Source organism: Enhydra lutris, unplaced genomic scaffold (genome assembly GCF_002288905.1).
Source record: "Enhydra lutris kenyoni isolate GAN:26980312 unplaced genomic scaffold, ASM228890v2 scaffoldscaffold73, whole genome shotgun sequence".
NCBI classification, from domain to species: Eukaryota; Metazoa; Chordata; class Mammalia; order Carnivora; family Mustelidae; genus Enhydra; species Enhydra lutris.
The window spans coordinates 2,823,546-2,850,335 of NW_019154157.1; the positions used below are offsets into that span (position 1 = coordinate 2,823,546).

General features: G+C 52.7%; 2 protein-coding genes across 5 annotated transcripts in view; both read left to right on the forward strand.

Moving 5' to 3' along the window:
• LOC111160082 (TBC1 domain family member 10A) overlaps positions 1-19,674 on the forward strand; it is a 31,230-nt gene extending 11,556 nt beyond the window's left edge. Inside the window, exons 2-9 of one of the 2 annotated variants that reach the window (XM_022522900.1) lie at positions 7,629-7,749; positions 11,946-12,053; positions 16,017-16,123; positions 16,811-16,925; positions 17,005-17,070; positions 17,772-17,961; positions 18,069-18,223; positions 18,801-19,674. In XM_022522900.1, coding sequence (XP_022378608.1) covers positions 7,629-7,749; positions 11,946-12,053; positions 16,017-16,123; positions 16,811-16,925; positions 17,005-17,070; positions 17,772-17,961; positions 18,069-18,223; positions 18,801-19,307 — 1,369 coding nt within the window. In that variant the 3' untranslated portion in view covers positions 19,308-19,674. The remainder of the gene's footprint in view (positions 1-7,628; positions 7,750-11,945; positions 12,054-16,016; positions 16,124-16,810; positions 16,926-17,004; positions 17,071-17,771; positions 17,962-18,068; positions 18,224-18,800) is intronic. The other variant, XM_022522901.1, reaches the window with a different exon arrangement.
• A 2,341-nt stretch (positions 19,675-22,015) lies between these two features.
• LOC111160035 (cytosolic arginine sensor for mTORC1 subunit 1) lies at positions 22,016-26,536 on the forward strand. 3 transcript variants are annotated; one of them, XM_022522812.1, is made up of 9 exons: positions 22,016-22,249; positions 22,869-22,939; positions 24,125-24,312; positions 24,399-24,531; positions 24,801-24,924; positions 25,312-25,425; positions 25,596-25,678; positions 25,779-25,873; positions 25,996-26,536. In XM_022522812.1, exons 1-9 carry the CDS (start codon positions 22,137-22,139, stop codon positions 26,062-26,064), a joined length of 990 nt encoding a protein of 329 aa, XP_022378520.1. In that variant the 5' UTR covers positions 22,016-22,136; the 3' UTR covers positions 26,065-26,536. The 3 variants fall into 3 exon arrangements, with proteins under 3 accessions (XP_022378520.1, XP_022378519.1, XP_022378521.1); XM_022522811.1 differs by having other exon boundaries at positions 22,070-22,249; positions 24,798-24,924; XM_022522813.1 differs by lacking the exon at positions 25,312-25,425 and having other exon boundaries at positions 22,070-22,249; positions 24,798-24,924.
• The last annotated feature ends 254 nt before the right edge of the window (positions 26,537-26,790 follow it).

Consider the following 26,790-nt stretch of genomic DNA (forward strand, 5'->3'; position numbering starts at 1 on the left):
GGGTGCCCACAGTCAGATTGTGATCTGGGGACCTGGTTGCCTGTGGGAAGTTTCAAACACTACTCTGCCTGCTAAGGGTAGGGGTTTGGGGAAGGGAAGTTTTCTACTGAGAATAGTCTCCATAACCTTCTGCAGTCAGTCGTCAGGGAGAGCTGCCCTGGGGGTTTTTGCCGTGGTCTGTGCCTGCCCCTAGCTGGGTGGGGGGGAATGGGGGTTCCTTGCTTTTTGGAGCCAGCAAGGCTGATGCCTAAAGGAACCATTTCTTCCGCTTGACATCAAGAGGGGAGGAGCTGAACAGAGTGGAGAGCTGGGCAGAGGCCCAGGGCACCAAGGCCAGTGAATGGTGGAAAGAACCTGTTTACCATTGTGTACTCACCCAGGCTGGAAGGAGCAAAGCCAGGGAATTCCTTATGGGGAAGGGAGGCAGGACCAGAACTAGCTTGCACTGGGAATTGGGGAGAACGAAGCAAGCCAGACTCTCACCCAGACAGAGAGCCTGGACATTGCCCTAGCTTTAAGTCAGTGGCTGCCAGGCCGCAGGAGGGAGCGCCAGGCTGCTGCAGACCATCTTCCTTTTCCACACTGACTCACAGCATGGCCTCGGGCAGATCACTAACTCTATGGGCTATAGGCCTCCATGGCTGTCTGGGAGGAGGTAGTCTCACTGGGTGATCTCACAGTCTTCCCAGCCCTGACTGTCAGCCATTTGCACCCCTCCCCCCTCCAACCCACCCTCTCTTGTTTTCCAGTTTCCTATCATCAGTTATTATGGAGCTGGGATAAAAGCTATTTATACTTTCAGTCATTATCACCTCTTAGGTTAATGAACTCCAGAAGTTGTTACCCAGCGTGCAAAGTAGGTCAGCCTTTTGTTTATCCCCACTTTTTCCAGCTCTGGGAGAGGGGAGCTCCCCCACCCTTGTCCCTGGATCTGTCATTGGCTGTGCTGCTTCTGCACGTCCACTTCCCAGTTTTCCACACTTTCTTGTCGCTCATTCCTGCCCTTCTCAACACAGAGAGTAGTGATTCTCTGCTGGGTGCTAAAAAAGAGAGAAGAGAATGTGACAGGCACTGAGGCCTTTAGGTTATATTGAGGCCAGGTGGTGAGACACTTTTTATTTATTGGATAATTTAGTGCTTAAGTGGCAGCTTCCATTTCCAGGCTGTGTAACCTTGGGCAGATTATTCAACCATGCTGAGCTTTAGTTTTCTTGTCTATTAAATGGAGATAATAAAAGCTACTTCCTTGGGGAATTGTGTGCATATGTAGTACTTGGCAGAGCTACTTCATGGCCAGTGCTGGAAATGTGTCCACTCTTACTGCCTCATGTGATCTTTACTGCTGCCCTCTAAGGAGGTGGCATTGCCCCCATATTACAGATGGGGAACCTTCTCAGAGGGGAGCAGCCTGCCCACTTTCAGACAGCTATAAAATAAGATCTAGAGTTGGGATCAGAAGCCAGGAATTACAGTCTCTATGTCATTAAGTAAATTACTTAATCTCTCTGGGCGTCAATTGCTTCATGGGTAAAATGGGCATAATCTTGCCCTGCTGCATGTGTATGTGTCTGTGTGTGTGGACCAGTCAGATGAGAAAAAGGATATGAAAGTACTAGGTAAGCTGCAAATACCAGTCACCTAATAGCTACCATTTGCTGGCTGCTTACCAGGCTGGGCCCTTACATATATTTATTCCTTGTTGCAGTCCTATGAAATCTGAGGTGTGTATTATGGTCCCACTTAAAGATGAGGAATTTGAGACAGGGAACTTGAGTATTTTGCCCAGGGTCTCCCAGGTGGAGGAGCTGGAATGGAAACCTAGGTTGGTTGGCTTCAAGATACCCTCTCTGTTCACTCTCCCCATTCCCCAGCTGGCCTCCAGTGGTTGAGGTGAGGAGAATCAAATCCTATAGTCTATGACCTTAGGCTTTCTTTTTGGGCTATGTTTCTCTTCAAATGAAGAGGCTTTCTGTTTGGGTTGGAGAGTGAGGCTTGGAAGAGGAGATTAAACTGGGGGTTCCTTGGAGCCAAGATTTGTCTTCCACCATCGGATGAAGGGGGCATGGGCACCATACCTGGCTGACTGCCAGCCAGAAGGGCTGAGGTATGCTTAGGCAGAAGGCAGACAGCTAGAAGGATCAGTAGGGAGAGAGCCAACAGTCTTTGGTCTTATAGCCTTGGGAACTGGCCTTGTTCCTCTGAGCTCTTGCAAACTTCGGCTTCTCGGTTTGGGGAGAAGGCCAGGAAACTGGGAGCCTACAGACCATGGGGTCAGGAGAGTGTCACAGCTGCTTTGGGCCATGGCCTGGCATAGCACAGCTAAGTCTAGCTCAGCCTGAGAGCTCAACAGAATCTGGGATCAGTCACCCCCTGGCTGCCCACTTTTGTCTGCTCTTTGCCTCTCTCCCTCAGGAGGGAGTGGCCAGCAAATAGCACATTGCCCAGGCTTGCCTTCTCCTTACTGAGGTAGTGCTTGGGAGCTGTGCCCATCCAGCATATTGGCCTCACTGAGCATTGCTGGGTATGGGCAGGCTGCTCCCTGGGGCAGTCGGAGCATTGGAGATGGGGATGGACTGTCTCCAGGGACTTGGGTACCAAAGATAGAGCCCCACAGTGGCATCTGGAGAATGGCTGATTTCCTCACAGTCTTCCCAGGGGAGTCCAAAGCAGCATATGAGTCACTGTGGCAGAGGGGAAGCCCTGGTTCTACCACCTAACTTAGTAGCTTTGTGACTTTTCCCAAGTCATATAACCTCTCTGATTGGGTCAAATTTCTCATGTGCCAAATAGTAATTAATCTATTAATTAGCGAGGGATCCGCCTCACTGAGCTATTAGTGGCACAGATAAAATTGGTGTAGGCTGAAATGGCTTATAGTCCTGAATGCAATTCATATGAAAGTGATGATATCATGAAGAAAAGCAAGCAGGCACCTGTTGAATACCTATGAGATGCTTGGTGGGAGTTACAGAAGTTCAAGACCAGTCCAGTTAGGGAGGAACAGTGCTAAGCAATATGAGCAAGTTGTAATGAAGTGCTCATTTCATCTCTTGATTCATTAATGAATTACTGCTGAAATCAGTTTTAGGGGACCAGCATTAAAAAAAGACAAAAGAAATAGACTAGAATAATATAAAATTAAAATGAAAATTTCAGAGTGCATGTAAGAGTAAATTATTTCATAAAATGTATTTCAGTTATACGTGTGTGTATGTGTGTGTGTAAAGTCTCAGTATAAAATGTATTTCTTATTGTGGATCTCAGTTTTAAAACTTTGAGAAATGGTATTCTAAGTCAAGATAGAGGTCTTCAGGTTGGAGGACAGTTAATGAAATCGGGGCAGGAGTAGAGGCTATGTGGAGGCTGAGGGCTTACCCTGTAGGAACAGAGGAGTATAGTTTAAGGGTCAAGAGCGTGGGCTGTGGAGTCAGGCAGACCTGGGTTTGACTCCCAGCTCTGTCACTTCCAGCTATATGGCCTTGAGTGAGGCACTTAGCTTTACTAAGTCTTGGATTCTACTTCTGGAAAATAGAGATAATGGCATGGTAGGGTTATTATGAAATAGGAATAAGAAGAAATTCCTAAGTAGTAAGTGCTGTATAAATGGTAACTGCTATTGCTGCTGGTATTTTAAGTTGTGTTTTTTATTGTTATATTGGGCTCTGAAAGGGTTGCTGTGACTTGGAGAGGGGAGAAGAAGGGCCTTCCAGGTAAAGATGGGTGGTTGAAAAGGGATAAGCACATGTGTGCCTGGTATGAGACTGGTTTGACTGAGATTTGTGCCACCTTAAAAGAGGGTATTGAGATTATAGATAGATGTTACCAGGAAAATTTTGGCATTGCACGGGGAAGAAAGTTTTAAGAGTAAAAGTTTCAACAATAGGGTGGCTTCACCTGGTGGTAATGAGGCCCCATCCCTAGTGGAATCCTAATGCAGGTTGGGCCACTAGAGACTGTTCTTATTGGGCTCTTTTGATTGCAAAGACTCCCTCAGCCCACCTTAAAGAAAGAGGGGTTTTCTGAAGGGTAAGTGAAGCCCTTGAACTGAAGCTCCCTCCCTTGATGTGCCATTTGGTACTTTAAACTGGCCATATGGGGCGCCTGGGTGGCTCAGTGGTTAAAGCCTCTGCCTTCGGCTCAGGTCGTGATCTCAGGGTCCTGGGATCGAGTCCCGCATCGGGCTCTCTGCTTGGCGGGGAGCCTGTCTCCTCCTCCTGTCTCTCTCTGCCTGCCTCTCTGCCTACTTGTGATCTGTCTGTCAAATAAATTTTAAAAAATCTTAAAAAAAAAATGAACTGGCCATTTGGTCAGCTTCCCTGTCATTAGAAGCTGGCTCATGCTCTTCCTCCACTGTCAGGAGGGAATTGCCTCAGTTAGCATTTACCCCATCATGCTATTTGCAGGGATACCCCTGACTCCATCTTCGCCTCATCGCTCCTTTCTGGGCATCCTTTGAGGATCAGTTCACAATTAAGGTCATTCCAATCATCTAGGCAAATTGAGGTCCAGAGAGGGCACAGGGCTTACCTATTGTGGAAGGGATTCCTATACCAGACAGCAGTCTGATCAGATGCCTTTTGAGATCCTGACTGACTAGACTGAAGGATATGTGAACCTTCTGGTTTAAAAAAAAAAAAAAAAAAGGATAGATAGCCTGCAACTTTTCAGGGGCACATCCTGTGCATAAAGAGAAATCTACCTGCAGTTAGAGAGCATGTGATGTGCTGAGTGGTGGGTACAGCCAGATCTCTAGTGTCTTCCTTTTCACCATCTCCAAGTGGCTTAAACTCCTCTGCTATTGGAGGAGAAGCCACTCAAATGACCGTATTTCCTCAAAATTTTCTCAATTTAAGGTTTTATTTTTTATTTTTTTTAAAAAGATTTTATTTATTTATTTGACAGACAGAGATCACAAGTAGGCAGAGAGACAGGTAGAGAGAGAGGAAGAAGCAGGCTCCTGCTGAGCAGAGAGCCCGACTCGGGGCTCGATCCCAGGACCCTAGGATCACGACCTGAGCCGAAGGCAGAGACTTTAACCCACTGAGCCACCCAGGTGCCCCTCAATTTAAGGTTTTAAAAGTCAAACAGATCTTTCAGTTTATGTGTACATTTGAAATAGTGTCTTAGAATCCAGGAAATATGGTCGTTTGTTTTGTAACCAATTGAAATTCCGGTCTGAGGTTTGATGTTAGGGCTTTGAAACTGCCAAAGCCGTTATCTGACATCATTTAAAGGAACACTGAACTTGAAGGTGTTCCCCTATGTATCTGCAGTTGAGAGAATGGGTGTTTCTGAGGCCCTGTAGTCAGATCTTATCAACAAAGACAGACCTGGAGGGTTGAAGTATCAAATGGGCATGTATTTAATCACATGGGAATTCACTGGAAGCTGGAACTCTCAGGCAAAAAAGCCTTGCCCTCTGTGAGCCTCCATCTTCTCATCTGCTCAGTGGGAGGATTGGATCAAATATTAGACACATTCACAACTGCCAAAACTTCCTGTTAACATAGTGCGGCCATCCCGTTTCATTTAGTTAACTAGAATGCTCATCTGACTTGTATAAGCTAGTGGTTTGTAGGCGGGAGTGGGGAGGCAGCATGTCCTGTGATGTCTGGGCCTTTGGTTTCCGTACCCCGCGTGTGTAGGGGTTGCCTGGAGACATACATCTGTCAGTTTGTAAATGTCTTGATATAAAGGTGTGGTCTCTGGTTTTCTTCTACGGGGAAGGAAAGGAAAGGAGTGTCCTCCTACCCTGATTGTGCCTCTAGGTAGTGAGAGGGTCAGCAGTATCAGGACTTGTATCAGTGTATTGGTGGGGGGGGATTCAGGTTTGCCCCAGGCTGTCGTTCCTCCTCAGCTATTCAGCTCCAAGGTTGCTCTCAGGCCTGTGCAGTTCCCCAGATAAAGCGTACTAAAGAAGACCTGCCCTTTTGTGTTTTGGAGGCCTCTGCTCTGCCAAGGCCCCTCCCTCTGCTCTCCCAACCAGTAGAAGTCATAGCAGTGCATTTCCTTCCGTCAGAGAGAGAATTAGAGAATCAAGGCCTGGGCCAAGCCCTAGCCCTATCATGTCCTGTTCCTAAGGACCTCCTCCCAGCTGCCTGAGTGCTTCTGACCCTGCACTTCTTTCTGGGAGGTCAGGCAGGACTGAGTATGGGCTCTTGGCTAGGATCTAACTTGGGTCTGAGTCCGGGTTTTTCCACTGATTTGCTCTCTTTGACTCTGAGCAAGATACCCTCCTAGGGCATCTTACCTCTCAACGTCCAATACTTTTTTTAATTGGAAAAAAAGTAAAAGGTTAAAAAAAAGAAAGCCAAAAGATCCATAATCCACAACTTTATTTATTTATATTTTTTAAAAATTTTATTTATTTGACAGACAGAGACCACAAGTAGGCAGAGAGGCAGAGAGAGAGAGGGGGAAGCAGGCTCCCCGCCGAGCAGAGAGCCCGATGCGGGGCTCAATCCCAGGACCCCGAGACCATGACCCGAGCCGAAGGCAGAGGCCCAAACCACTGAGCCACCCAGGTGCCCCAATAATCCACAACTTTAAAAGTGATTTAAGAAGAGGGCATGTATATGTGGTACAGAAGTATACACATTCATTTTTTTTCTTACCAATATTGCTCTGTAGACTGAATAAGAAAGCATCTTTAGAATACCCAGTCTACAAATGCTAGACTCCTGCTCTTTGCCCCTCAGAGTTATGTGAATTCAGGAATTCCTAGGAACACGCTCCTTGGAGGAGGCCTACTCACTTGAAGCACACTCTGGCTAAGCCAGGGATTCTGCCCCAGCCTACCTCAGCTGCTCCAGTGCCTGCCTGCCTGCCTGGGGAGGACCTCCATGCTCCAGTGTTTTCCTCTGTGGCTCTAGTGGGCATTCAGAGCCCAGCAGAATGTCAGCACCATGAGGGCCCAGACTTTGTTCTAGTCAAAGGGACGTTTCCCCACAGCCTGCCCAGAAGCCCTGGCCCTAGAACAATGCCAGCACAGCTGTGATAGCTGCTCAGTTAGTAGATGTACAAATACAAGTGATATTTGGTGAGGTTTTGAAGCATGTGTAGGATTTTGATAGGTAGAGACAACTTGGAGTCCATTCCAGCAAAGGGACTGGCATGAGCAAGGTTGAGAAGTAGGAGAGGGCCAGGGTATAACTGGGGAAACTATGAATAACTAGTTTTGCTGGAGTTCGAAGAAGTGAGCATGTTATTTCTGTACTCGTTTGAGCTTTTTTTTTTTTTTTTCCCAAATCTAGCTCTACACCTTGTGTGTAGGCCCTCTGAAGAGGCATATTTATCTAGATGGATCCAGGACAGGAATGCTTTGCTTTGGTGCACAGTTGCAGGCACTCAGACCTCTACCCCCAGAGCTGCCAGTCTGTCCTTTAGGCGAGATGTGGGGAAGTTGGCACACGCAGCTGTACGGAGAGCACAGGCACTTAACCCTGTCTCTTTGGCTTATGCCTTCTAGGGAGGGGGCAGCATTCCCTTTCATCTGTGTTAGGATGTTCATGGGTTAGTAGCCCAAAGGGAACACAGGGTTGGAAGACAGAGGCAGGAATGAAGGCCTTAACAAGGCTGGTGGCTGGGGCCTAAGCCAGGGCCTTTGGTTCTTTTGGCACTTCTGACAGGCCCTGCCCTTTGCTCCACAGGCTAGAGGAAGTCCCCCTGGAGGTGCTGAGGCAGAGGGAGTCCAAGTGGCTGGACATGCTCAACAACTGGGACAAATGGATGGCCAAGAAGCACAAAAAGGTGAGGGGCCTGGCCTTGGACCTTGGGCTGGGAGTTGGCAGCCTGGGGAAGAAAAGGAAGTGGGAGGAACTGTATCAGCTTAAAGGAGCAGGAGCTTCTCCAACTGCCAGTAGCCTTGAGTGTCCCCATCTGCCAGCTCTGAAGAGGGATCAGAAGCTGGCTGTAGGGCAGAGACTAGTCTTTACTTGGTTCTCCAAGATGACTTCAGAATCACACAGAACTTTGTCCTGGAGTCAAACTTCAAAACCACTTATAGCCAAAAGCCCTTATTAGCAGCATTCCTCCAACCCTCTTGGGAGAAGTTCTTGCTGCTACTTACTGCCCACCTATCAGGGAGGACTTTATAATACTAATAATAGCTAACATGTTGAACATTTGCAGTGCTGGATACTTGACTTGAGTGATCCTTACAACTCTCCAATGAGGTTGGTAGCAGTAGAATCCCTATTTTATGGGTGACCACATATCAAGGTTTGAACCCAGGCAGTCTAATTTAGCGCCTGCATACTTCATCACCACCGTCTAGATTAATGTGACGAGTTCCCTCTTCCTGGCCAAAGGAAAAAGAATAAAAAGTAACCTCACAGGGGCACCTGGGTGGCTTCGGCTCAGGTCATGGTCTCAGGGTCCTGGGATCGAGCCCCGAATTGGGCTTTCTGCTCAGCGGGGAGCCTGCTTCCCTCTCTCTGTCCACCTCTCTGCCTGCTTGTGATCTCTCTGTGTCAAATAAATAGATAAAATCTTTTTAAAAAAGTAACCTCACAGTTGAATGGTCTTATAAAAATGAAAATACCCAGTGGTCCTCTCCTAGTTGGTCTTTCTTTAGACACTAGCTCTATTGCTCTGTAGGAACTCCTTGCCCACCACAGTGTTGATGCCCTTAGCCACCTGGGCAGGATCCAGTTACTCCCCAGCCTATTGGAGGCCTGTCCAGAAGCTCATAGCCAGGGTCTCTCTGCCCAAGTTCCCAGGGCAGAGAGTGAACCTGCTGTCCCACTATCGTCACCTGACATGCTGGTCTGATCCAGGCTGGCACAGCTGGCTGCAGGGCCTAGCAGAAAGCTTGGGACTGAAGGTCAAATGTGGGCTTTGGCCCAGCCCCTCTACTTTCCCCTCTTCATACCTGTGACTAGCTGTGCAACTTTGTGTGTCACTTCGCCCTCTGAGCCTCAGGTTACCTGGTTGAGTGATAATGACAGTCATGTTGGGAGGCTCCCATGAGCTGATGACTTGAAGGTCCTATGCCTATGGAGGGGAGGCACACCTAGGCCTGAGTCTTTCGTGCTATTCTATACAGGCTTTGTAGCGTTCATTTTGTGCTTATTAAACATTTCTCCTAAGAAAAATTTTTTTAAAGATAATTGTTCTCATCTGCTTCCTGCATGACTCTGGGGTCTATTTTCCTGCCTCCTTACCCCTCAGGCCCTCACCTTGAGCTTCAGCTCCCTCTCCACTATCTGTTGTGACTAGTGGCTGGCAGGGACAGTGGATCCTTCATGCCCCAGCCTCCCTTGCAAATGGGGATTCCAGAGGGAAGCCTTGGGGATCTCCTTTCAGCAGAGCAGGCAGCACTACTTCCTCTTTCCTTTTGCTTCCCTGGAACTGTGGTTAGAGGCCAAGTGCTCCCCCTGCCCAGTAGGGGCCACCACAGGAGGCTGTACCCTACCCTACCGAGAGGCCCTAGCCCTCTGCTCTCCATTCTTGCTACCTCAGCTCTGGTTACCCTGGCCCCAGGAGCTCTTCCTGCCTGCCTGCACAGACTTGGGCTCTCCCCGTGGTCAGGAAGTCATGGCACAGGAGGGACAAATCCTGCTTCAGGAAGTGGGTCCAGACCCAACACTTCTAGATTTATCCTGAGTCCCCAGGAGGGAACTTTATGGAGGAAAGGTTCTGGCTGGAATGCTATCTTTGAAGCCCTGTAGAGCTCTGCTTAAACAGTGGCCAAGGCCTCCCAGAGTTCAGCAGGCAGGGTGTGGCCTCACTCAGCTGTCAATCAGAGAATGATAATCCTTTGTGCTTTCTGTTTGCTGAAAACTTTCTCTGGCTTTACCTTTTCTGATCCCCATCATTGCCTCCTCTCTAAGGCAGGCAGATGGCGCTTGCCATTCCTGTACTAAGGAGGATTCCAGAGGCCAGAGTGGGAAAAGCTGACTGTACTGCTGGTTCTTCATCCCCGCCTCCCCGGCCCCGGCCTGAGTGAGGGCAGGGCCTATTTGAGAACCTTAAAGGACTGAAGGTATTCCTGGGCTTCCCTGGGGCAGGCCAACTATGACAGGGGACTGTGATGATGTGGGGGTCTGGCTCAGGTCAGGCTAAACTTGCCCCTGAAGAGAGCCTAAAGGGCCTATGGCTCTAGGCCATACTATATCCCTTTACCAGAGTCTTCTCAGACCAAGTGGCCACCTTAAGGAAATCCTTATTCCACAGCAGCAGGAAACTATTCCCAGAGTCTGGGGCAGTTCTCTTTCACTCCCTTTCTCGCCCCCTCCTCGTCCCACCTCCTCACCGCCTTTGCAGGCGGTCCAGAAGCTTGAGCTTAGCTCCTATGACCAGCCACTCTGCTCTTCCCCCACTCCCTCCAGACTGTCTGCCTGTCTCCTTCCTGGTTCTTGACACTCTCTGACCCTTGGAAAGTTTTCTCTTGTTTGTGCTGGTCATCAGGAAGGCTAGGCCTTCTGTGTTCCTCTGAGAGATTCCAATGGGACTGTTTGAGGGGGTTTCCAGGTAAGGGGAAGTTAGGTGTGAGCCTGAGCCCCTGGGGCTTCTGTGTCAGGCATTTTCCTGGGATGGAGGGGTGGAGAGGAAGGCGTTTATTGAACACAGACTGTGTGTCAGGCTCCCTGCTACACATTTTCCCACCTTTCTAATAGGATCCTAGGTATTGCCATTCTGTTCTTAACTATTTATGCAAATTGATTGGCTCAAGGTCAGCACTGGAGTCAAACTCACATGCATTTGCTCTTCCCACTGCCCTTAGCTCCCATCTTCATCCAAGGCCAGGCTGCTTAGTGCAGGGACTGAAGAGAGTGTCATTGGCCAGTACCCCCCACCTCCATCCTATAGGGGTGGTGCCTCTGCTTTTGCCCTCACCCTCCTTGACCATTGGCCTTGAGGTCAAGGAGGACGATCAAGGCAGCTGTCTCCGTCTCATTATGTCCCAAAGCCCAGGTGGAGCTCACCTCTCGTCTAGCTCTGAGAGTCCAGTGGAGTGCAAAGTGTATGGGGCTGGATCCCTCTAGCCTGTGTGGTATAGGAGGTAGTGGGTTCCTGATGGTGTGATCTAACATTTTTCCACTCTATGTTTCAGTTTTCCCATATGTAAAAGACATGATTTTTCAAACTGGATTTTGATGGTAGAAGCCTTTTTTTGATAAAGACAGCAAGGATAAGAATTGAGCCCTAGCTCTAGGTCATGAGCTACCTCAAACACTTTCTCCTTCTCCTCTCCCAGTCTGTGAGTGGTAGGAAAGACCTGTGCCATCGTAGCAAGAGTTGGAATCAGGACTCACAGCCAGTCCAGCACAGTCCCTGTGCTGGTGACTGTGGGAGCTCAGGATCAAGGAGAGCAGAAGAGAGGATTCATGACCAAAACAAAGAGGGAGCCATTCTGATCAGCTCCCATCTTCCTTCTGAGTTCTGCTGAGTTCTCTCCCCTCTAGGTGGGCTGTGTCCTGCCACATGGCTACTTAAACAAGCATCCCCATAGAAGTGCCTAGGCCATGTCTCTGGGTCAGGGTCATCTCAAAAGCTACCTGCCCTGCAGCTACAGCTGTGCCCCACACCATGCAGATCCCTCCCTAGTGATGTCCCATGGGGCTTCTTCAGCTTGGAGGAGCATTTTGCTTCATTTCCATTTTGATTCAGAAAATGGTCATAGGGATTCAGAATTATGTAGTAGACCTCAAGAATATCTGTTTCATCACTGGGCCAGGGGACAGGGAGACTGACATCACCTGGTAGCAGCATATCTAATTATAGTCATTATTCCCCTTGCCCCCTGGTATCCTAGGCTCTGCATTGTAGCAATAGTAGCAAAAGGAGGGAAGTCCTTTTTTCTCCCCACTTTGCTTTTCCCGGTGTGCTAAATGAAGGCACACCAAACACCAAGAGAAGAGTGGGGCTGGCACACAGCCTCTGGAGGTGTTGCCTTAGTGGATGTATGAGCACAGTCTTTTTTTTTTTTTTTTAACTTTCAGATCCGTCTGCGGTGCCAGAAGGGCATCCCACCTTCTCTGCGGGGCCGTGCTTGGCAGTACCTGTCAGGAGGCAAGGTGAAGCTACAGCAGAACCCTGGAAAGTTTGATGTGAGTAGCCCTTCTTTCATCTTACCCTCCCTCCCGCATCTCTTGAAGTCCTTCACATGGCAACAATCCTCCAGGTGCTTACTTGGACCTCAGCAGTATGAGCTGATTAATGAGACCACCCGTCAAATACTCCACTGACCAGGCCTGTCCAACCTGTAACTCCTGGGGGTTCTGCCCATCTGAAGCTCCAGCGCTGAACAGGCTTCAGTGGGTTGGACCGATTTTCCATCTTCCATTCCATCTCTTTCTCTTGTCAACCACCCAGTTTTGTTTTCTTGGGCTCAGTAGACTACCTCCAAGCTCTTGGTCGTCAGGAGGGGACCCTCAGACCACTCTCCTGACTGCCTTGGGCTCTGCTCTGAGCCTTTGAAGGACTGCCCTCAGGGTCACAGAACCCTCAGTAACTCTTGGCCTCCCATCCTCGACTCTTTTCTCCTGCCTCATCCAAGCTTGCCAGACAGTTCATCTATGCTGCTAGTGAGGTTGTCAGGCTTAGGGGTGGCTGAGCCAAACCAGTATCCTTTGGGATTAGAAAGCAATCAGTGACCAGAGAGGATATCCTCTGCAGGCATGCCTTCCTCTCTCTGCCCATTGCCCCTTGCCCCATGGCTGCCGGAGTAAGAATACCCCTCCATTCATGGGACTTCTTAGGTCCTACCTGGGCTGGGCAGCAGTTCCAGCATGTTCCCCTATGAGAGGCACTTGGCTCCCTTGGGTTGCCCCTGCTTACCCACCAGACCTGGCCCCAGGCATCAAGGTTTCTCCCAAGCTCTTAGGACTGGTGAGTGGCAGTGAGACAGAGCTGCCAGCTACCAGCTCTCTGTTGACATAGTTCATGCTTTGGCAAACACTCCTGTTTTGCCAAACCTGTTCCCTGAGAAGAGTGGGCAGGGCGGGGAAGCCCGAGTTTCTGCTGTTGACCCGAAGAGTGTGAGAGTCATTTGCTAGCAACATTTGGCCGTGGGGCTGCAGGTTTTGGTGGAGTGTGGTTGGAAGCAGCTCTGGGAATCAGGGTGATTGGACTGTCCCACAGAGCAGCAATACCAGGCCTCTTGACTCCAGTCTCCTCTTCCATCCCTTTCATTCCAGGAGGCTGCATCCTGGGTGGAGGGAGAGGTTCGGTTGGGAACTTCTCCCCAAATCTGTGGTTTACCTCTGGCTGCTAGAGCACAGGCATGGGAGCCAAGAGCTTCGTCAGCCTGGCCAGACTCCTGGTTCCATAGTTAGCAAATGTGAGCACATCCCATAGTAGCAGAGTACAGAGCTGTGTGTGCATTTTGTGTGTGGGGAGTAATGTATCTGCGGAGAAATCAGCCACCTTTGTGAAATCATGAGGGTTGCTTGTGGGAGAAGGTAGATTTGCCAAGAAAGGGCTTCTGGATCCTCTGAAGCCAAGTGGTGGGTCCCCAAGGCAGTCCTGGGGGCTGGAGCAGTGGTTTTCGAGCACACCTAGAAGGACTTTGCCTGTGGATGACATGGAGGAAGTGAGCAAGGATGAGAAGCTCCCTCTGGCTGCTGTGGACATGACAGTGTCCCCACACCCACAGTGTGGGGACAGTAACAGGCTGTTGGCAGCAGCACCTATTCCTCTATTCCCCGGAAGTCCCCCAGTCTCGGCTGTCAAGGAAGGTTCTGCAGCCTCTCATGGCTCATGGCTCTGTCTTCTCCCATCCTTGCTACTTCTTCCTCCCTCACTGGGCAGGGCAAGACCTCTGTCCTTTTCTTACCTGGTTTTCTTCTTGGCTTCACCTCATGATGGTGTGAGTGCCTTCAGGCTCTCTTGGAGGCTTCAGTATCTGCATCAGCTGCCAGCGGCCCACACCTGCTTTTGATTCCCAGAGCCCTTACTTGCCACAGGCCCTTCGCTTTACCTCTTCCTTTCTCAGCCACCCATGTATCATTAAGTGCCTTGGGCTTCTGAGGTATCAGGTGAGCACATCCTAGGAACTGACTTCTTGGGTGCTCAGGTCCCTACCTTACCAGAGCCCTCTGGAGAATTTGTGGGGTCTTCCTCCCCTTTCTGACAAAAACAATCCTGCATTGTACTCAGACAGTATCCAGCCCTTGGTTTGACTTGGGAGATTCATAGGCTACACACAAGCCCCATTTTGAGAATATGTGGGGCTCTAGAGGTTGTACACCCACTTCTTCAGCTGTGTGCCTGATCAAAAGCCCTCTAAAGGCACCTCTAAAGGTCCTTTCTCCAACCTCCAGCCTTGAACAGTCTATCAGTTTTTTAGTCCAATACTTACTCTCTTGTGTCAAGTTACCTGACATCCTAGAGGCTTTAGTTGAATGTTGGGACACACCTACTGAGGGGACACAAGATGGAAAAGGGCTTTTATGAAGACACCTGCCAGTCAAGGCCAGGGCCTGGGTCTGTACCCATGGGTGTATTTGCTGAGAATCTGGCTGTCATCCCAGGGGCCTTCCCTAATACTGCATGAGCCCTGCAGGCAACGTGTACATGGTCTGCTTCCCTGCTCAGCCCTCTGGGTTTCCTTTTTATTGATTTTTTTCTTTCTATTTTTATGATTTTTTAAAAAGATTTATTTGTTGATTTTAGAGAGAGAGTGAGAGAGACCGCAAGTGTGTATGAGTGGAGGGAGAGGCAGAGGAGAGGGAGACAAGCAGACTCCCCGCTGAGCAGGGAAACTGATGTGGGGCTTGATCCTAGGACCCTGAGATCATGACCTGAGCCAAAATCAAGAGTCAGACACTTAACCAACTGAGCCATCCAAGCACCCCAATTTTTCCTTTCTATTTTTAAGTTGGGGTATTTACAGAGAGTGAAATATATAGACCTTAAGTGTGCAGTTCAGTGAATTCTGGCAAATAATACATATCCACATAACAACAAGCAAATCATGATAAAGAACATTTCAAAAGATGGGGAAATCGGGGCGCCTGGGTGGCTCAGTGGGTTAAGCCGCTGCCTTCGGCTCAGGTCATGATCTCAGAGTCCTGGGATCGAGCCCCGCATCGGGCTCTCTGCTCTCTAGGGGAGCCTGCTTCCTCCTCTCTCTCTGCCTGCCTCTCTGCCTGCTTGTGATCTCTCTGTCAAATAAATAAATAAAATCTAAAAAAAAAAAAAAAAAAAAAAGATGGGGAAATGATTTTTCTTTGTGTAATGCTTTGTTTTTAAATGGTATTCATGTTAAAATGTTCACAGAAGTTTGAAGAAGAGAGAAAAGAGAGTAAAACTTTGACAAAACCCCAGTACCCAGAGATGGCTCTGAGTTTAATGTTTGACAAATGTCACATCCTTCCAGATAGCACTCTGTGCAGATCCCTCTCCTTCTCTCTCTTTCATACACACACACACACATGTACACTCCTTCCTGAATAGGTGATACCACTTGCACAGGGAGACAGAAAGCAGAGGAAGTGGGATCAATGGCTCTGAGTCAGCCTGGCTTCCAGGCCCAGCACCACCATTTTTCTAATCATGAGGACTTGGACAAGTGACTTTTCTTTGATCCTCAGTTTTCTCATCTGTGAACAGTGTAATGATAGGGCTTTTCTTTGAGGTTGAGAAGAGTCAGTGAGGCCTGTGGGTGGCTCAGAGCAGTGCCAACAGTGGTAGCTATTGCTTTGATAGTAGCCTTCCAGCTTAAGGACCTGAGATGTTTGAGTGAGTCCTGAATAAATTGCCTGGAGGTTATTTCCAGCTATAGCTGTGACAGACATTCTTGACTACACGGGTCTTCCTAGAGTCAGGATCACTCCTCACCCCTTAGGGTTTCTAGGGCCCTTTCCTCCTTGCCTCTTTGCCCCTTCTCTCTCATTCTTCTCAGGCTTCCTTACCTGAGCTTCCTGACTTGTCTTCAGGAAGGCCTAGTTCATGATGGGATTGGATGGGCATTGCCCCTGGCAGAGGGTTCCTCCAATACCTGGGACAGTTGTATCTTCCCAGCAGCCATCACTAACTCCTCTAATACATGCTCTTGATCTTGCTTCTAGGAGCTGGACATGGCCCCTGGGGACCCCAAGTGGCTGGACGTGATTGAACGTGATCTGCACCGACAGTTCCCTTTCCATGAGATGTTTGTGTCCCGGGGAGGCCATGGGTAAGCAGACTGGATCTTATGGGCTGGAGGTGGTTCTGGGCCCTGTTCCTCAGGGCACAGAGGAAGTAAAATGAGTTTGGGTGTATCTCAGGGGCCCAGAAGCTGGGAGCCCCAGACTCCACTGTTAGAGTTTCCCTTTGGTTTGAATTGGATGGATCTCTCCTTAGCTCCTTCTCTTACCTTTAGGGCAACTTTCATTTATGCCCAAAGTGCTAGAGCTTGCCTGGTCTTCTTCTGGAAACAGGTTTTGGTGAGGAGAAAGAGTGTTAGAGATAACTGGGTAGGCAGAGGGTATGTAGAAGGGGAAGGATAGGCAGCCAGAGGACGAAGACAGATACCCGGAACAAAGCTGTCTGGCTAAGGAGACATAGCTGCTGAATGAGAGGCCCACACTTCCAGACCTGACACACCCTTACCTTGTATCTGGCATCCTGCCTGGCTCTGCCTCCACTTTCTCTGCTGCTCTGCCTCTGCTCTCATCTGTCATATGGGGTGGGGCGGGGCTGGGGAGGTGCCCTTCCTGCCTCCTCCTCTGGTCCTGTGAGAGTCTGTGTGCTGTAGTGGGAGACTGACCCCTTGCTGACCACAGTCAGGTTCCCGGGGAGGTGCAAGTTCTGAAACAAGTCTGGTCTGGTAGGGGCGGCAGAGTCATACCTATCTTCCCTGCCCCACTTGGCCCTTCTACAGCCAGCAGGACCTTTTCCGTGTGCTGAAGGCCTATACCCTTTACCGACCCGAGGAGGGCTACTGCCAGGCCCAGGCGCCCATTGCCGCTGTTCTACTCATGCACATGCCTGCTGAGGTACCACCAGACCCTGGACGGGTGAGTGGGTGGGCAGGGAGTACCCAGCAGCAAGGCCTCATGCCTCTCTTGCCCACAGCAAGCCTTCTGGTGCCTGGTGCAGATCTGTGAGAAGTACCTGCCTGGCTACTACAGTGAGAAACTGGTAAGTGCTTCCTGGGTCCAGACCAGGCCTGGAACCTGACCTTTGTGGCCTCTCCAGACCTTTCTCTCCACAGCCACTGTTGCCCTAGCTTAAAAATCTTCCCAGACTTCTGTTGCTTTCAAGGCTGAAGACCCAAGGCCTTCCAAAGTCAGGTCTTCTAGGCTCCAGAGTTACCGGTTCCACCCTGGCTTCTATCTCTGCTTCTAGATGTCTGGTTGCTTTTCAGGGTCTCAGTTCCTCCAGAGCACCAAGTTCCTCCCTGCCTCAGCCTTGGCATAGGTTTAAACCTCTACTCCCTTCATTCCTGTAATAACCCCTCCTTTCCTTCAGCTTTAAGCCCTCAGGGAGCTTTTTGTGACCCTGTAGGTGGGACCTCTGGCACATGCTAATCCAGCATTCCTGGTTCTGCCATACTCTGGGCACTTAGCCACCTCCCCCACCAGCGCCTGTCCTGCCCCCAGTCTCTTTGCTCCTGTGATTCATCTGTCTGCCCCTTTCCACACATGCTTCGTGAGGTGGACCAGCTAGGTCTGTTTTGCTCTTCAGTGTATCCCAGTCCCCAACAAAAGGTTGGCTCCCGGCAGGCAGTAGCTGCCTGAGGGATGAATGAATGCCTGCCTGGTACTGGAAACCAGAGCGTAGTCTGGCCTGCCTGCTTCGAGCCTACAGTCCTGGCCCCATAGCTTCACTGTGTCCCCCAGGAGGCAATCCAACTGGATGGGGAGATCCTCTTCTCACTGCTGCAGAAGGTGTCACCTGTGGCCCACAAACACCTCAGCCGGCAGAAGATCGACCCACTGCTATACATGACAGAGTGGTTCATGTGTGCCTTTGCCCGCACCCTGCCCTGGAGCTCTGTGCTGCGCGTCTGGGATATGTTCTTCTGTGAAGGTAATGGGCTGGGCTTGTGGGGGACACCCCTGCCTCTAACCTAGCCCACAGGGAGCCTCTATTTTCAGAGAAATTCCTTACAGGCCCTTTTACCACCCCCCATGCAGGAGTCAAGATCATCTTCCGGGTGGGGCTGGTGCTGCTGAAACATGCGTTGGGCTCCCCAGAAAAGCTCAAAGCCTGTCAGGGCCAGTACGAGACTATCGAGCAACTGCGGAGCCTCAGCCCCAAGATCATGCAGGAGGCCTTCCTGGTCCAGGAGGTGCGGCCCACACCCTCCCATCACCCCTGGGTGGGAGTGGGAGATGTGGGGGCCCTTTAGGAGCAGCCTGGTAACTTTGGCCGAAGGTGGGTTATTGGTGCCAGGCCTGGTGCTCAGCAGCTCAGGATGGTGTGGGTAGACCTTCTCCTCCTGTCTTAGTGAGAAGACAGGGGCACACGGAGGCCTAGGTTTGCAGGGCCTTCCCTGTTCTGAACCACTTGGGAATTAGAGGAGCTGTGACTCATTACCCTCTCTTCTTCCCTGGTACCACATCCATGGCCTTGGGTTTATTTTCCCTTTTTTCTTTCTTTTGTGGATTTTTGTCTCAGGGGCTGTACTTAGGTGACACATATTTAGGCAAGTAGACTCGAGTTGTGAGCAGCTTTCTCCTCGAGGCAGTGGGTCTCAAGTGCCTGAACTTGTGATCGTCACAGGGACCAGACCCCCATTAGACCCTAGGAATAGGGTCAGCCTTTAGTGACCAGGGCTGGGGGATGGTGAGGGAGAACAGGGCCAATTTGGAAGGTAGAGGGGAAGTTTCTTCCTGCTACCCATCTTACTGTCACTACCCACACAGGTGGTAGAGTTGCCGGTGACAGAGCGCCAGATTGAGCGTGAACACCTCATTCAGCTGCGGCGCTGGCAGGAGACTCGGGGTGAGCTGCAGTGCTGCTCCCCACCCAGGCTGCATGGTGCCAAGGCCATCATGGAGGCGGAGCCAGGCCCCCGGCCCATGCTGCAACCTTCACCATCTATCCGCCTGCCCCCAGATGCCCCCCTCCCTGGTTCCAAAGGCAAGCCCAAGCCACCCAAACAGATCCAGAAGGAGAAGGAGCAGTGGAAGCAGGCAAAGGCAAGTGGGCAGCTGGATAAGCCCCCAACCGCAAGTCAAGCCAAGGTGGCAGCCGCTGCGGGAGATGTGTGTCCCCCACAGAATGTGCTCCTGAAGGATCCAGCCCACCTGGACCCAGCCCCACAGGACTCAGCTCCCCAGGATTCAGCCTGCCACCACTCCCAGGATTCAGTCCACCACCACTCCCAGGAGAGCCTGACATCCCAGGAGAGTGAGGACACCTACTTGTAACCCTGGCAGCTCAGGCCTATGGGGAAGGGTCTCCACACACCTACACAGCTCACAGACTGACATTCAAGGGCCTGCCCATGCTCTGAGGGCCCAGCTGCCTGGCCCCTGGGCGGCAGAGAGTCTGGCTGGCCCAGCACAGATTCTGCCTGAGCCTTTTTATTTATTTTCTCCAGAGTGGAGCTTGGGCCAGCCCAGCTCAGGCAGGCAGAAGTGAGGGCCAATGGGCGGGGCCTCACTCAGCCTCCTCCTCCTGGGGGGATGCTTCCCAGGGCTAGGGTGCTGTTGTGAGGAGAGAGGGTGGGGTAAAGGGTGGGGTGCTCTTTGTGTAAAATAGAAACATGATTTTGTACAGAAATAAACAAGCTTGTGTAGAGAGTTGATGTGTGTGGCTAGGGACTGGGAAGGGGAGCCACCCCTGGTGCTCAGCGCCTCTTCTTTCTACCCTACAGAGCCCCCCATCCTGGCCCCCAGCCCAGCACAAGAGCCTCTCTCAGAAGTACCTTTGTCATAGGCCAGTCTTTGTTCCTGGCCCACACTTTCCCTCACCCCATCCCCTCTGCCCCATGTCCACCAGTCTGCCATGGAGGAGGGTCACCAGAGCTAGAGCGCAGTGCTGGAGCAGAGCAGGGCCTGCTTCCCAGGCCTTGACACCTACCCATCTCTGAGGGGGAGGGGCTCTTTAAGGAGGTCTTTCCAGGGGCTTCCTCCATCAAGGCCCCTTGCCTGGATGCCACTTCAAACCCCAGTGAGGTTCTGAGTGTTTATTTTGGGTTGAGTGCTGGCACCAGGGGTCAGGGACCATGAATGAATGCCCTTACATGCCTAGTCTAAGCCTCCATTAGACACACAGGGATGAGGGAAGAAGTTTGGGTCTTTGATAGAAGGCTGCCTGCTGTTTCCTGAACACTTAGCATGTGCCACGTTGGGCTGGTATGTCACTAGCCGATCAGGTAGGCTCTACTGTCTCCATTTTACAGATGAGGAAGCAGGAGCTGAGTGGGAAAGATGAACCTGGTCGATTTGCACCTAAAACCCCTCAGCTACCTTTCCTGACCAAGGTTCCTAGTGACCTGGCAATGCCACTGAGGGCCCAGGCAGGCGCTACGGTCACAACCTGATGACTGGTGAGGGTGAGGACAGGGTGTCCCTGGGAAAGGCCCCCCCCCCTTCTGCTGAGGAAGCAGCTTTTCCAGTCAAACAATAGCGGCTGTTCCTGGCAGGCTACCAAGCTGGGCTGGGCCATGGTGGGAGGGGGTGGGAGAGGGAGAAGAGCCTCCTTAGGAGTTTTCAGGCATCACAGGGCCTGGGCCTGGAACATCTTGTCCTGATACAGCTGGGGATACTGAGGCCTAGGGAGGTCAAGTGTCATATGAGCCTATCAGGGCAGCTACCCATTTTCTGCCCCTTACCCCTCACCCCTATGGTTTCCCACCTTTCTGTACCTGCCCTGACAGGCTTTAGGACAGTCCCCTCCCCCCAGCTCTCCAGGGGCTCGGCCAGGATATGGCAGCCGCAGTGTTCCAGGGATCCCTTGAGCCAGAGAGTCAAGGGCTGGAGGGTGCTGCCCAGCTTCCATCCACCTACAGTAGAGGTTCTTGAGCAAGAGGCTTGTGTAGGCCTGTTGGGTCCCAAGTCAGGCCGGAGGCCGGCTTTAACCTGTTTGGTTCAAAGCCTCAGATCTGAAGCCTGAGGATGCTCAAGCCAAAGTCCCCCCAGAGCATGCTGTGTCTGTTCTGCTACAGGGCCAGCCTAAGTGTGTTGATACCTGCTTAGCCTTGGAGTCTTAAATGTGAGGCAGCCAGAGCAGAACCCAGGTCTAATGTTGAAATGACCCCAAGTTAGTCTAATAAGCCTCAGATCTGGGGCATCTGCCAGTGCTGGGGGCCTCCATGGGCATGAAGCAAGTTTACATGTGCTGGGGCCAACTGGGTTCTGCTAATGGCTGCAGGCTTTGGGAGGCCTCAGGAGGGCTCAAATCTCAGGTTTGAGATCTGAGTACCCAGTGAGCCCCAGATACATGGGCCTGTCCCCTGAAGTTTGGTCCTTTGGGCATGCCCGGCCCAAGCACTTAGTCTTGAAGGGTCTCAAGCCATAAGCCTGGCCACCTTCATCCCCTACGTAGCCCACAGTATGTTACTCAAATATAAGTGGCTGGGGTCCTCCCTATCTCTATGATCCTTTTGAGTACTCGCCTTCTTCCTCCATAAGGGGAAGGAGGGAGAAAGGACATTTTGTGGGGAGAGAATCAGTCACCAGGGCTGCACAGCCTATCCCTATCCCTATCCCTCCATACTCCAGAGTTTTCTGGGCAGTACTCTGGACCCAACTGAACCCCGGTTCGTGTCGCGGCGCTTCGGAACTTCAAGGATATTAATCATAAGACTGAAGGACAGAAACCATTCCCCATCTCCTTCCTGTTTCCGACCCCAGCGAGGAAGGCGACTTACGGAAAACGCAGAGCCCCCGAGACGGGGCGCGGCATGGGCGGGGCATAGAGGACTCAAGCGGTGTGGGATCAGCCTGTGATCCGCGAATCAATCCTAAAGGGGCGGAGTCATCAGAGGCGGGGCTCAGCGGGCTGGAACCTAAGGGATGAGGCTCCGGCCCTAAGAAGGAGGCGTGGCCATTCTGGATAGGCCGCCCGCCCCTCAGGGCGTGGCTGTCAGGAAACTGGACGCGGCGTGGGGCTGGGAGGGTCCGCCGCGTAGCTGGCGGCAAGGACGCGGCCGCGCGGCGGCTCCTTTAAGCCCCCGGCACCGCCCCTGCTGCCCCGCCCCCGGCGGCGGCCTGGGTCTGGTTGGCAGCGGGGTCAGGTCCGCGCGGACCGTGATGGAGCTGCACATCCTGGAGCACCGGGTGCGGGTGCTGAGCCTCGCTCGCCCAGGTCTCTGGCTCTACACCCACCCGCTCATCAAGCTACTCTTCCTGCCCCGCCGCAGCCGGTGCGCGCCCGGGTTCGGGGGCACAGGTGGGGGTGGGCTCCGCTGTTGATCCGGGATGGGTTCGGGGGATTAACATCGCCGCAGGGCGAGCGGGAGCGGGCGGGGAGGGCGCTTCTCCTTCCTACCCTCCTCCCGCCGCCATCCGGCTTGGGCCTACCCTCCCTGGGACCGCCGCGCCTATCCGGCGCCGTGAGGCCCCCTCCCAGGGCCAGTTAAAGCGCAAACAACCTGGGGTGAGCAATGCTTAACTCCAAGTGGTGTCAAATGGGGGCAGTTCCTTCCTGGCGACTGCGGGGAGCTTCTTACAGATGCCTCCCATCGGGTCAGAGGGGCTGGTCTAGGGGCCCCAAAGTCCGACACCCCCAGAGCTGCAGTCGCGGGTGAGCCTCTCCTCCTTCCCGGAATGGAGGGTTGGGAGCTTCTACAGAGGTCCGGAGACGAAAAACAGTGATTTTCGTGATTCCGGTGATAAGGCCCACACCCACTGGCGCGGGAGAGAGAATTGAGGCTTGAGGGGGCAGGGAGGGGCTCAGCAGGGTCTTTCTGGGCGAACTGGAGCGAGATCCTGCCTGCCCCCTCCGCCCAACCCAGGCTGAAGATGCCCCCCACCCTCATCCAGGTGCAAGTTCTTCAGTCTGACGGAGACCCCAGAGGATTACACGCTCATGGTGGACGAGGAGGGCTTCAAAGGTGGGGGCAGGGCTGGGGAAGGATGTGCTCCCCTCTTTGTGGGATTCTCACTAGATCCTGGGATCCAAAGTCACAAGAGCTGGGGCTTTGAAGGCAGATGGGTCTGGGTTCGAATTCGACTACTACCACTCACTGGCTGTGTGCCTTTGAGCAAGTCACTTCCTCTCTCTGAGCTGTTTGTTTCCTCTTATGTAAAATGGCATAGTTATGATTCTGATCTAATAGGGTCCCATGAGAACTTTTTAGACAGGGCTGTGAAGGGCACTTAGCAGCCTCAGGCCAGTAGCTGGGCCTCAGTTACAGTTCAGAGCAAAAATCAGGAGTTCCTGTGCCAGTTATATCCCCCTAGCCATTATTTTTCCCTGGACTTCTCTCTCTGGTGCCGATCACCCCCTCCCTGGCTGGTCTGGGAACTCCAGGAGTCGGAGGGTTGGGAAAGGAAAGCAGGAGCGGGCAGCCAGCCCACCTCAGGGTCCTGGGGAGCCTCCTGGCTGCACTTGGGAGATTAGCAGCCACCCGGGCTCTGGCTCCTGCTCTGGACTGGACGCCAGCCTGATTCCTCCCTGGTTTCTGAAGCTGACATCTGGCTCCTACTCCTGCCAGCCTGACCCCTCCTCACGGGCCTGCAGCATCAGGCCACGAAACTGAGGTTTGGCCCATCCTCCACTGCAGCCCTTCAGGCCTTAGTTTCCCGGTTTGTACTGCAGGAAAGTCTGGGTCTGCGGAGGGAGAAGGGCATCCCTCAGCTAACCTGATTTGCTTGCGCCCCCTGGTGGTTCCACGTGATATAAAGCCTTAACCCACAGACTGCCATCATGAGGTATAAACACTCTCATCCCATTTTACAGATGAGGAAACTGAGGTTCTGAAAAGTTAAATCATTTACCGCGGGTCAACAGCAAGTAAATGGTGAAGCTGGGATTTGAACCCAGGTCTGTCTGAATTTGGAGCTCCAGTCTTAACTGGGAAGTTTCCATCCCTAGCAGGCCAGCACTTGAAGCACTTTGCAGTCCTTGCACACAGGCAGTTCTCCGGAGCAGAACTTGGGAGAGGGAGACAGCCCCCGTCTCCAGACCTGCCCTTACCTTGGTAGAACCCCACCGTCCCCTCATCCCCACCACAGACAGGGAAACGGGCAGGGCCCGCCCCGTAGGCTCTGACATGGTGTGTGCTTCCTGCTCACAGAGCTTCCCCCATCTGAGTTCCTTCAAGTGGCTGAGGCCACATGGCTGGTGCTGAACGTGTCATCCCGCAGCGGTGCAGCAGTGCAGGCTGCTGGGGTCACCAAAATCGCCCGCTCAGTCATTGCGCCATTGGCGGAGCACCATGTGTCTGTGCTGATGCTGTCCACTTACCAGACGGACTTTATCCTGGTGAGTTTTCGGCAGGCTCCAGGGCGGGGCAGAGTGGGCCTGGGGGCCTGGGCACTAACATGATACCTTGTCCCCTTGTGGTCCAGGTTCGGGAGCAGGACCTGTCCGTGGTGATCCACACTCTATCCCAGGAGTTTGACATTTACCGAGAAGTGGGCGGGGAGCCTGTACCTGTTGCCAGGGATGATTCCAGCAATGGCTTTCCCCGTTCTCAGCATGGTGAGGCTTTCCTCTGACACCCAGACCTAGGGAGGGCCTCCTCTTCCTACTGGGCCCCTTCCCTTGTGAGGGTTGGTCTGTAGGCATGGGGATACCGGCTGACACCGGCTGCCTCCCAAGATAGGGAGATGTGGTGGAAAGAGCACAAGTGGAAAAAGTTCCCGTAGAGCATGATCCTACATCCCTCCCAGGCCCCTCCCTATCTGGCCACCAGGCGGCGCCCCAGCCCATAGTCGCCCTGACAGCCACTACCTGGTCCCTCCTAGCAGGGCCCAGCCCCACGGTGCATCCCATCCAGAGCCCACAGAACCGCTTCTGTGTCCTCACCCTGGACCCTGAGACCCTGCCAGCCATCGCAACCACGCTCATCGATGTCCTCTTCTACTCATACAGGTGCGCCTTGTTGGCACCTCATGTCTTTGTCCTCACACGGTTGTTCCCTGTGCTGTGTCCCACCATTCTGCCGCTCTGTGCCCTGTTCTGTGTCTTGGGCTCCTGGCAGCCTGGGGTAACCACGTACTCCTGACTGATGTTCAGGATAGATCCCAATGCCCCAGGTGCAGCCCTTTCCTGTAGTGTGAACTGAGACAACCCTGAGTCAGGCAATCCCAGGGGGTCCAGTGTCTTTGGACGAGGTGAGATTCTTCGTCCTCTCCTGCCTCCCACCCCCATCAGGAGACCAGGTCCCTCAGACAGGGGAGGAAAGCGGCCCAGGGAGTGGGAGGACATGCAGTGGGCTGAGTGCCCTGAAGAGCCCTTGAGCCTCCTGTCCTTTTCCAGTGCCCCCAAGGAGGCAGCCTCTGGTGGTACTGAACCCAGCTCCATTACATTCTTTGCCTTCTCCCTCATTGAGGGCTACATCTCCATCGTTATGGACGCTGAGACTCAGAAAAAGTATGTGACCCCTAGGCCCTGGGGACCAGAGATCCCAAGCACAGCACTAGGGAGGGGGGAGGTGGAGCATCAGACTCTGAGGTCACCAGGTCGCCCTGCTTCCAGGGGCTCACATTGGGGCAGGGAGGGGATGGGTGGGTGCCCTGCCCACTACCCACCTGCCTCTCCAGGTTCCCCAGTGACCTCCTGCTGACCAGCTCCTCAGGAGAGCTGTGGAGGATGGTACGCATCGGTGGACAGCCTCTGGGCTTTGGTGAGGGCTGCTTCTTTCATGTTGGGGACTTGGAGAGGACCTGGGAGGGGTGGCCAGGATGATCCACATGGACTCCCCCCATCCTCCCAATAACCCTCAGATGAGTGTGGGATCGTGGCCCAGATCGCAGGCCCCCTGGCTGCGGCCGACATCTCTGCCTACTACATCAGCACCTTCAACTTTGACCATGCCCTGGTGAGCACCATGGGTTGGGCTCTTGGAAGGACACTGAGGCCGGGGAGGGTGGGGAGGGTGCAGGATGTAGTCTGTCTAGGCCAGGAGGTCAGCGTGGCCCTGACCCCTCCCTCTGCCCACAGGTGCCTGAGGACGGCATCGGCAGTGTCATTGAAGTCCTCCAGCGACGGCAGGACGGCCAGGGCTCCTGAGGCCACCTCGCTCTCCCTTCGCCCCAGTCTTCCAGAGACTTCTCTAAGCTATTTCCTCAAGCTCTGGGATGAGCCCTCCCCACCGCCCCCATTCCTGCCGGGCACCCCTCCTTCTGCTCTCTGTGTATAAGCTGCGTGCAGGCACTGGCTCTCACGTGGACACGCGTGTCTGCCCACGCAAGGGAACACGGTGCTCTGGGCTTCCTCTGGGAACCCCTCACCCCATCACTCCCTGCCCGGCCTCAGCGTTTGCACATTCCCTGCCTGAGGTCCGAGCCATCGCCCCCACCCTCAGTGCCCCAGGCCAGCTGCTCCCTGGATAGGGCCCTGATTTCCTTTCTGCCTCTGGCTGGGTTGCCTTCCCTGGCCGGGTGATTCTGACAGTGCCTGCCCCTCTGGGGGCCTCCGAGAAAAGTATTTTTACATCTCTCTCCCTTTTTTATTGACTTAATAAAGGCCTTGGAGTAATGAAGGGTTGGGCTGTGGCCAGTGGGTGTTGTCTGAGTTTGGACATGGCTGCTCTGTTCCTCCTCCCAGCCCCTCTGCCGGAAGTCCTGCTCTGTCCCTACGTTGCCGGCTCCGGCTGAGCTCACCTGACTCAGTTCTCACCTCTGAGAGAAATTGAACCTTTGAGAAGAGAAGTGACTTAGCCAAGGTCACCTGATTCCCATCCATGGCTACCTGCCTCTGAAGCCCAGCCTCTTCCTGCCTTCCTTGCTGCTTCTG